Here is an 11,487-nt window from a genome sequence, read left to right as displayed (position 1 = left end):
ACAAAGAGAAAAATTAGGCTTACTACCAACATAAATGATTATGATGATTGGCTGCAAAATACAACTGCTCAATTTCATATGTTTACAAGTGAGGAAAGGAGGGGAGCAAACATATCAGAGGAAATAAATGATTTTCCAAGTCGATCAACAGAAAAAGACAGTGCTTCTGAAAAATCAAATATATGGAATGAGTTTGAAAGCAATATTGGATCTGATCATCAACAATTTAATGGTAGTTTAGGGGAACAAAATAATGAATTAAATATTCCAGAGGATGATTATAATGTTATTGGACCTTTGTTGGGCCAACAACGCTCCTTATGTTGGGCCACTGTTTGAATTCAACATTGGGCCATCGGTAATTTGCTCATCGGCCCTTAATCAAACCAACTTGTTGGCTTATTGTTGGGCCAATGTAACAGTTAATATTGGGCCACTGTTGGGCCAATGTATTATTTCAATATTGGGCAAACGTCATTTTTGTACAATTGGGCCATTGTAAGCAACTAATGTTGGGCCAACGGTAATTTGCTCATTGGCCCTTAATCAAACCAACTTATTGGCTTACTGTTGGGCCAATGTAACAGTTAATATTGGGCCACTGTTGGGCCAATGTATTTTTTCAATGTTGGGCAAACGTCATTTTTGTACAGTTGGGCCATTGTAAGCAATTAATGTTGGGCCATCGGTATTTTGCTCATCGGCCCTTAATCAGACCAACTTGTTGGCTTATTGTTGGACCAACGAACGGATATCATTGAGCCATTGTTGGGCCACTTATTCTTTCAATATTAGGAAAACATCATTTTTGGGCCAACGTTGGTTTGTATCTTATTGGCTCTCCATCATGACAACTCATTTGCTCTTCACTGGTTGGCCATTTGTCCTCAAAATTGACAAATATTATACAATAAGGTCATACTAGTTTTGTAGTACAGTTTAATGGTAAAAGCCCTTTAATACTATCTATATATGCTATATATGCTAGATTAATAGTTTAATACATATTCTCAATATTCTCATAGAATTGCCATCAACAAGTATTGCATTGTAAGTAGCTCTACATTAATTAAAAAACTGAGGAAAAAGAAATCAAAATATAAAATTAAATTATAACATACTATAATTTTATTGCTCAGTGCATGAAGAAAACATTAATAAAGAATTAAAAGTTGATGCTCACTTCAAGCGATACATGTAGGGTTACATGACTGTATACTCCCTCTCTGATGTAAATTATGCACAACAATTCAGTAAATTACAGGTATCAATAAGCACGTCTAACAAATAAACAAAGCCCTCCTGTTCTTAAAATAATACTAAAATGAATCCCGTCATTTTGTTTACTTACACAAAAAAATGTTTCTGGCATCTGCATCGTGTTTATAACCGACAAACAGACACAAAAAGGGTAGAACTACAGGTATGTCACACTATATCACAGAAAAAAGTTAGGCACTGCCACTTTCCATCTGATCCCTCTCCTAAGTCTCCATTTCCTCTTCCCGAGTCTCCTCCTCCCCCTTCTTTTCTTCTCTGTCCGTTTCTTCCTCCCTCATCCCTGTCCTTGGCATACCTTAGCCATTCTTTGATTGTGTTCTCCATGTCTTTTTAGAATCTCCAGTAGCACTAAAATTGTAATATTTGGTACTTAATACATTTGTTACTTTTCTCAGTAAAGAGTAAACATACGATTAAATTTACAAGTATATCACTATATGTTTAAGCTGTCAATTAAGGAATAACCGTCTTTTTTGTTTCATGGTGTGATTAAGTGATTAGCTTGCGTGATGAAGGCATTTATGCATAATATTTATACGCTTGATAATCATCATCAAAACAATTTTGATTCAATGTTGCCCCATATAAAATACATGTATTGAAAATTTGTCGTTACACTGAACAAATTTTAAATGAAAGAACCCAATTTATTTTTAGTACTGAATAAATTTTGTTTTAACTTCAGCAAATTCAACATTTTCAAAATGTTTGATCATGTTCTCGACGTTAAGTGTATATAAGTAAATTAAGTGGTAGACTTCGGAAATGTATTCTACTAGACACAAATTTCAATTTAAATAAGGAGCAAATTATTAATTGTTTTAACTGTATCAAAACACATTTTTATACTTTCATTTATTTTTCTTGTATATAAACAAAAAATTTAATCACTGATAATTTATTTTGTTTCGATAAATTATAAGAATTTTAAATTTATTTTAGCTAGCTTGATTTTTCAAGTAGGATTGGTTGTAGATTTATTTCTGATTGTAGAGACGATCAGATTTGTTAATATACAGATTTGTAACAATTAAATGTTTATACACATTGGCCCAATGTTGGTCCAATATATCGGGCCAACATTGGGCCAAGGAGCAAAATGACACTGGGCCAACGTCATTTGCCAACATCGGCCTAATGTTCTTGTTGACGTTTCGCCAACAATGTCGCATTCATTGGGCCAATGTTGGCGCGACGTTGGGCCAATATCTGTAGAAATAACACTCTACATTGGGCTAACGTTGGCCCAACATATCGGGCCAACATTGGGTCGATGAGCAAACTTAAATTGGGTCAATGCCATTTGCCAACATTGGCCCGATGTAACCGATTACATTGGCCCAACGTTGGCCCAATGTTTGCATGCTATCTGTACAGTGTTGACCCAACAGCACCTGGCCTCTGCACTTCCCCGTGTCTGATTTACACAGTTCAGAGGCGTAGTCACAAACTTAAAAGTGGCCCAATTTACATGCAAAAAAAGATTAAAAGTGTACAGAAAGTGAAAATTGACCCAACAGCACCTGGCCCTGAAATGGGGTTTAATATTATTTCTTCCTGTGATTTTGTTCTTCTTTAAAAAGTTATTTACACAGATTTTGTACATGATATCGTTTAAAAACTAAACGTTAATTCAGCTGTGCCGAGGCAAACATATTATTAATACTTACAAAGTGAGTGCAGATATGCAAGGTATCAGTCTCATTACGCTCGTGTCAGATTAAAAATGGCGCGGATATTACAAGTAGCCCGGTTGTTGTCTACCCATGATGCTCAGTCTGATTCATGGTATATTGGGCCAACGTAGGGCCGATGCCAATCCCCAAACAAATATTTTCTCTCATGATAATAGTTTTATGATATAATGCCAACAGTAAGCCCAACATTAGCGCACTATTATACATAACCAGCTATCAATATTCCATGTTGGGCCATTGTTGGCCCAATCAAGGTAACCCAACATAGATAATAGAACCATAATGTAAGATTTGGCCAACGGTGTTCTGCTATCTGGGTTATTACAAATAAATAAGCATATACACAATTCAAAAAATAGAATAAAACACTCTTTGGTGCTTGATCACTTAAGTGCAAAGTTAAAATGTTGAAAATATCATATCTAAACAAAAGCAGTCATCCAATGATAAGCATGGACATAGAAAGTCCTCTTAATTATTTCAGAATGTACCAACGTTGTCCCAACGTAAAGCTCAGCAGCTAATTATAAAATTGACACCATCAATTAGTTGGCAGTATAATAATTGGGCCAACGTTGGCCCAATATAAATATCCCATCTTTGAAGACCTAAACAAAATAACACTTGTGTGTATTACAAACATTGGGCCAACGTTGGGCCAACATACTACTACCAACTTGATAGGACACGTTCTTTAAGGATGTATTACAAACAATGGGCCAACGTTGGGCCAACATACTACTGCCAACTTGTAAATACACTTTCTTTAAGGGTGTATTATAAACATTGGTCCAACGCTGGGCCAACGCCATGATCCTCCCTTCTTTGGAAACTAAAGTGAATGGAAGTTGCTTACGTTGGACCAACAATGGGCCAACATAGGAATTCAGTCATGGTCGAGAAGGTTGACTTGGTAACATTGGTCCAACGTTGGCCCAACGTTGTTCCCCCAACGCCAACCATACAACCTTTAACAAATGTTGGCCCAACATAGTCATGCTATCTGTCAATAACAAACGTTATATTATCGAATGGCGAAGTTTGTCTTGTGACTATATCGAACTTAATGAGGTTATTTTTCATTACATTCAATCGTTAATGATTATAGGATCAAGGATACAAAGTCTTGTTGTAAGAGAAACAATTCCAACAAAATTGAATTATCTTTATGTTAATGAAAGTATCATAAACAATTTGCATATTTTCTATAGATTTAAACCTTTTTCTATGTTAAAATCCATATTTTTAGTAAATTGCCACGTAGGCTACTATAAAGAATATAGTCTTAGAGCTGAGGAATATCCAATACCAAAGTTAAGCTTTAACACTTCAAATGTAGAAAATGTATCCATGTCTCTTTTTTTCAAAGGTATGCATCGTGGTATATATTCAAAAGCATTTGCAAAAGAAGCAGTTCTCTTCTTTCTTTTCGAGTACTATAACAGAAGTATAAATTTCCCTGTACGACAATTCCGAATAATAGGATTGAAATCAGAGCTTTTGTTTACTGATTTCGAGAATAATCAGATAAGGAAGTTTCCTGAAATGTATTCTAAATATTTATACTTAAAAAACAACAGCATAGTAAATATTCTAGATGTTAGTGGTACTTATGAATTAATAGATTTATCATACAATCAAATAACAAGTATCCATCAGGGTGATTTCAGACTCCATCGTCGTGTTGCTCTAAGGTATCTTAACTTAAGAAGTAATTACATCAAATACATTGACAAATATGCATTTAAATGGTTTCCAAACCTATATTATCTCATCTTTCTAATAATTCAATCGATTTAATTCGACAAAATGATCTTAAAGACTTAAAAAATCTTCATTTTCTCTTATTAAATTGCAACAAAATAGACTTCATTCACAACGGAACATTTTTTAACCTGACAAAATTAAATACACTCAATTTATCTCACAACAATATTTTTATCTTACCAGCAAATTTGTTCATAAATCTAGAAATGCTACAGAACTTATATCTTCAAAATAACAAAATTTCAACTTTACAAAAAGATCTTTTTAAAGATTTAAGAAATTTACGGGATTTGAATTTGTCAAATAACAATATTTTTTATTTATATGCAGGCCTTTTTCTTGATTTACGAGAGTTACTTTCCCTGCAGATTCAAAATAATAAGATCATAAGTGCAGAGGGAATGTTTTCTGGGCTTTTTAGCTTGAAAGTTTTGCATGTTGACTTCTTTTCAATCTGTTGTGCGAAACCTCGCAGCATTTATGAAGTACAGTGTATTGCGCCGATGAATGAACTTTCTTCTTGTGAACAACTAATAAGTGTTTTTTCCCTTAACATCTGCATATGGTATGTTGCATTATTTGCAACTTTTGGGAATATTTTTACAATTATATATAATGTTTTTTCTTCCAGAAGCAAGTCCTCTTCATATTTTATATTAACCTGCAATCTCAGTTTTGCTGATTTATTTATGGGAATCTATTTGTATATAATAGCTTTTGTTAATATGGTCTATAGCGGAAAGTATGGGTTTGAAGACTTTCATTGGCGTCATAGCAAACTATGCATTTTTGCAGGGGTTTTGGCTACGGTTTCCAGCGAGGCGTCGGCTTTATTTGTATCATTAATAACTTTTGATAGGATTTTAGCTATAACACGTCCATTTTCAAACCCCCATCTTGTAGCTAGAAGAGCCATTTTATTGTCGGCCTTAGCATGGATAGTTTCTTTGGTTTTAGCATTGTGTCCTTTATTTATTCCACTTGAAGACTTCTATGCCCAAACTGCCATTTGTATATATCTTCCTTTGTCCGTCAAAAGACAGTCAGGTTGGGAATATTCAATGGTTGTTTTCATTGGATTCAACTTCATTCTTTTTCTTGGCATACTTGTTGGGCAGATTTTTATACTTGTTGAGGTTATAAAATCTGGAAGGAAAATACAGTCCACAAACACCAAACGACGAGAAATATCACTAGCGAAGTCAGTTGGTGCTGTTGTTCTGACAGACCTCTTATGCTGGATTCCAATCGGAATAATTGGTATGTTAAATAATTTGTTTTTTCCCTATCTTATCTATTCTTCTGTTTTAAAATTATGTTTTCGGGCTTTTACATGACCTTAAAACTAGTGATATAGATATTCCATAGATATATTTTTTATTGCAAGTTGGGGAAGAGAACATTCAAATAGATAATAGTAACGTGTAAATTCATTATTCAGCTATGATGACATTCTCAGGAGTAGATGTTTCTCAGGAAGTCTACATTTGGATAATAGTTCTTGTTTTACCGATAAATTCTGCTCTGAATCCAATTCTGTACACTTTGTCAGCTCTCATAAGAGAAAGGAACAGACAAAATCAGGTATGGAATTCTATAACGGTTATAACCGTTTTCGTGTTTCAGGAGAGAAGAGAGAGAGAGAAGGATCTTCATAGTACATGTAGATTAATTTCTATGAGTTTAGAAATACCTATGCAAAAAATTAAAAATAAAAAGCATAATAATTAACTAAACCTGAACTCATTTTATAAAGATTTTTAAAAAATTATTTTGGATTTCAAAGAAAAAGTTCCTTTTTTCAGACTCCACAAAGAGCAGAGATGTAGTGATACATGTTTAGTGTGGTGAAGGATAATAATCAATGTAAGAAAGTGAGTTTGAAATGCGTAACAGTACCGATATAAAGTAACCACAAGAAACCCGTCATACACCTGATCCTACCTCTGATGTTTTGAGGACTGTGTTTGCTCTGCTCCTGTCTTAGACTTTTGATATTGAATACTGTTTGTTATCTCCATATCTTTCATTATGTAATGTATTTACTAAACCATTTCTTCAAATAAGATTTATTTACTTCATGTTTAAGTCGGATTTAGGAAAAGGAACAGAAGCAAAATTTCAATTGCATTATTAGACAATAACCAGGATTATGCTTATCTTTTAATGATTATGCATGTATCAAATTTATTAATTATTTAAGTCAGCAATTATGTGCATTTAAACAATTAATCATCATCAGATGACTGTGATGGCGCAAGGTATCATAAAAGTGACACGATCAAATTCCATGAGCACAATCGATGATAGATAAAAAGCAAAATGCAAATCCCAGATGTGTATTAACCATAATTTAAAATTAAGAAAAAGGACTATGGCAAGCCTTAGGGAGTCTGATAAGGAAATATCAAAGGGTTTTGTAGTGCACTTCAGCATGTAAACAATAAATAAATTTAAATGTTAAAGAGTAATCTGAAATGATACATGGCAGGCGTGGATCCAGATTTTTTTAAGGGGCGGGGAGGAGGGATTGGAGTTCCAACTCAGTTAAAAAAAAACAACCCAGAAATTTAAAAAAGAAACAACCTAAACTCGCCTATACTTCAAAATCCTAATTTGTGGGGGGAAGAGGGAGGGGGGGGGTTGATGACTTCTAATGCCTCAAACCTTTGACTTTCCATACAAATTTAACACAAATTCGTGTTTACCAGGAGGGGTCTGCTTTTTCCGAGGGGGTCCAAAGTAACTTTTTTCTTGCTTTAGTATATAGATTTGATAACCTTGCATATTCCAGGTGGAGGGGTCTTGACCCCCCGGACCCCCTCTTGATCTGCGTATTCATGTGACGTAAGAATGTCTTGTATATTAAGTACGTGTATTTTACCTTATTAAGCGTCCCAATGTATTCGAAGTATATACTGTTAAATCAATTATATTCACGAGGTCATATATTTGTGGTTTGCGAAAAAGTATTTGTTGATGGAATTTTAATTTTTTGGTCACATAAATCATTTAGGAATCTATTGCTACATCTATCTGTTTTTGTCCGTCATCTTGCGTCGTTCGTTGCAAGTTACATTTGCACATATTAAACTTCTTCTCTGGAACCACTGAACCAATTTCAATCAATTTATATATATATATATATATATATATATATATATATATATATATATATATATATATATATATCTATATATATATATATATATATATATATATATATATATATATATATATATATATATATATATATATATATATATATATATATATATATATAAAAAAAAAAAACGACAACACAGATTGTAAAATGTTAGCGCTTCCATTCAAATTCTTCAGACGTTTTACTTTGAACAGTTGACGTTAAAACGTTACATTAACATAACATTTTAACGTCAAATGTTCAAAGTAAAACGTCTGAAGAATTTGAATGGAAGCGCTAACGTTTTACAATCTGTGTTGTCGTTTTTTCTTTTATATATATATATATATATATATATATATATATATATATATATATATATATATATATATATATATATATATATATATATATATATATATATGTATGATTTCAGCCTGATGATTATTTTTTTAAATCAACATCACTGAACAAGACAAGATATGTTATTTATAGACCTACATGTACCAGTTTCCAAATTAATGTTAATAGCATGCATTTAGACATTCAACAATGTTGCTCAAGTATTTTTTTTTTACAGCTTTGCTATGTTTCTATTTTACTATGTTCGCATACAATATACAGTGTTCGTTTTTTTATAAAGTTCAGTATGTATACAAAATAAATGTTAGAAAGGTACATTCTTATATTGTCTTAAATACGATTCAATGTCATTGCTCATACACTGTATACAGCTATGATCTTGCTTGGGAATATCTTTGGGGTCTAATACAGTTTGACATTCTACGGTTGTATCCACTTACTCAAGATAAGGGTTAACATTGATGTAATCATGTGAATATATTTTTGGATGGACTACTTCCAAATAAGTTCCATCAGCATTGTTGGGAGCGGTGTATTCTTGATCAAGATTCTGGCTTCTCATCTCTTCTGTCTGTCCAGGCAAACGTTCACAGCCTTCTTCTTGATCGTCAATGGTTTCATAATCAGGATCTTGATACAGACCATCTGGATATGCCAAATTGATTTCGTATGGCCAATCCTCTGCCTTTTTGGATATTTGTGAGAAGCATTATTTCTTTTTTTCTTTTTTCTCATAAAGTTTTTCTGAAAAATGGAAGCAACATTATGCCTCTTTATACTTATGCTTTTATGAATTTATTTATATGAAAAGAATATATTGTAAGTTTGCTTGACTACAAATTAACGTCTATTTTGCTATAACGTAAAATCGTTATCACGTCCGATATCATGGACGTGTGTATCCCCTCCATACTGGTTATTGAAATAATGACAAACAATGAAAAATAGATGAATTTTTTCCTCCTATAGTAACTATGTTATCTAAAGCTATTTGAAACAAATTAAAAATATAAAATTCAATATTGTTATTTTGAGAGAAGAAATAAATATAGTTAATAAATTGCTACCGTACAAGTGGAAATTTTAGCGAGACGCAAATTTAGCGATTTCTTCTTAAAAACTGGTGTTTATTTTTAGCGAGAAGTAATTTTAGCGATTTTAAAATGCTCACTATAGAAACTAGTACAAATAACACGCAATTTATTTTTAGCGATATTCAATTTTAGCGATCTCAACAGACTCGCTAATAATGCCAAAATTAAATCCTCGCTAAATTTTCTACTTATACGGTATTTCCTGTAGATATCCTTGTAATGAGAGAAAACATTTCAATAATGTAGAATAAATACGATCAACTTATTTTGTTTATTTTCTATGCATATTTTTCACAAGATAATGAAAGTTGTTATATATATATATGACCTTTGATCGAACCTATGCATTTTCAATGGGTGTAAAGTATTTTCCTGTTGTGTCAGATAGTACTATAAGGGCATATGGATAGTATAGCTTGATAGCTTTTGACGCACAGGAACCTGTCACCGTAAGCTAGTGGTTAGGCGCTTGCTTTGTGTGTGTGTGTGGGGGGGGGGGGGGGGGGTCAGGGCTGAAATCTTGCTTCCGGTTCCATGTCAAAACTTTAATAATTAATATGGGTAGAAACAGTTTTTGAAACGTGCATGACGTTGACATTAAAAGTGAAAGTAATCAGACCTTTGGACGATACTGTTAAAAAGTCCCGTTTGAAAGGTAGGCGTTGACATAAAAATGAAGCATCACTTCTATGATCGTATTTGACATTTATATGTCAAAAATTAGTGGCAAGTCACTTAAAGCATGGGATGTCTCTATGAGTAAGAAATTCTCGAATAGAAAGAAACATGCAGTCAATTTATCATAAGCACGGGCACACACCCTCCCAAATTTAATGAATATTTTGTGTACCAAAAATAGCTAAAACAGTTTTTATATCAGTTTTGCGTTTTCTTCTAAACAAATTTTCTACTTAAACATCAGTTTTTGCATGGTTTGCCTATCATGTCGTGACCTTTTGCTAAGATACATTGCATCTGAATTTATATATAACCTCCTATTTATAAGGTAAATTTTCATCCTAAAAAGTGTATTCTAAAGACAACGCGCTGAAAAATTAGAGTAAAACTCTAAGAGTTAATCTTAATCTCATCTTAAATGAAAAACTTTAAATAAAAACAGAAGGGAAACCATCTTATTCCAAGAATACTAGTTGTTACGCTGACAACAAATAGCATCACCAATATAAATCCGATAGCAACTGAAATGTACATTCAGTTTCATTTTCTTTATGAAATTCATTAGAAATCCATGACGTTCAAATCTCAATAACACATGCGAAACCTTGTCACCGCGCGTTAGAATACACAGTAGGATCTATATGCATTTTCACTACTTTATGATCACTAAAATGTACTTTGTTTAAGATAAGTTATTAATTAATAGCTTCTTAAGTGAGCTTTTTAAAATCACTAAAATTACATCTTGCTAAAATTACCAATTATTGAAGGCAAATCGCCAAATTTGCGTATCGCTAAAATTTCCACTTAAACGGTTATTTATATGTTGGCAAAATTAAAATACTTGAGTACATTTCAATCCTTGAATGATTAATCAAGTAAAAGCTGTAATGTATAGAATTTAATAGAATTATTTATTTCTTACGTAACGGAAACGCATATAAAAACGAAGTATACCCTATCAGTATCATTATGTTGGCCCAATGCTAGTCAAAAAAATCATTGGTTGTATAATTAAGTAGTTGAAACAGCTGAAGGTTCAGTTTAAAAAATACAATTGTGCATTGATGCAAAGTTCCATTTTCTATTAGATTTCTCCATATCACAGTTTTTCTTGTAAATATATTTCTCACATTTATAACTAGTGCTAATTGTAACGGGGACCGTTACAGATGTTCCCCAAACGCTCCCCATCTCCCTTTTGGTGCCATATTCCCTGTAAGCTTCATTAAATAAGACAAACTTTATGCATTTGAGACTTTAACAACGTTTACCCAGAAGGGTACCAAGTTCATTCAAATTTTAGCATTGCACGCGTGCGCATGTGAATGCATGTGCGTAATGAAAATATCATCTTGTCTACACAATCTATATACTTTAATATACTAAATATTAAAGTATTTTAAAATATTTAATCTAAAAAATTTAAAAAATACGCTCTTAAGGTTTTTTTTTTCACGTG

At 32.6% G+C, this 11,487-nt stretch overlaps 1 protein-coding gene and 1 long non-coding RNA gene across 2 annotated transcripts; one reads left to right on the top strand and one right to left on the bottom strand.

Moving 5' to 3' along the window:
- Positions 1-922: 922 nt before the first annotated feature.
- LOC134249990 (uncharacterized) lies at positions 923-3,510 on the bottom strand. The gene is made up of 2 exons (XR_009988408.1): positions 2,952-3,510; positions 923-1,629 (listed from the first exon to the last, which is right to left on the bottom strand). It is a non-coding gene; the product is annotated as an uncharacterized LOC134249990 (long non-coding RNA).
- A 1,957-nt stretch (positions 3,511-5,467) lies between these two features.
- On the top strand, positions 5,468-6,669 carry LOC134249988 (G-protein coupled receptor GRL101-like). Its single transcript, XM_062732330.1, has 3 exons — positions 5,468-6,005; positions 6,187-6,329; positions 6,551-6,669. The coding sequence occupies exons 1-3, from the start codon at positions 5,471-5,473 to the stop codon at positions 6,572-6,574; spliced, it is 702 nt and encodes a 233-aa protein (XP_062588314.1). The 5' UTR covers positions 5,468-5,470; the 3' UTR covers positions 6,575-6,669.
- The last annotated feature ends 4,818 nt before the right edge of the window (positions 6,670-11,487 follow it).

The sequence above is a fragment of the Saccostrea cucullata genome, unplaced genomic scaffold, assembly GCF_032062105.1.
Source record: "Saccostrea cucullata isolate Sc308-1 unplaced genomic scaffold, CSIRO_AGI_Scuc_v1 ctg17119, whole genome shotgun sequence".
Classification (NCBI taxonomy): domain Eukaryota; kingdom Metazoa; phylum Mollusca; class Bivalvia; order Ostreida; family Ostreidae; genus Saccostrea; species Saccostrea cuccullata.
Note: the sequence above shows the minus strand (reverse complement) of the source record. Positions and strands in the feature narration are given on the sequence as shown.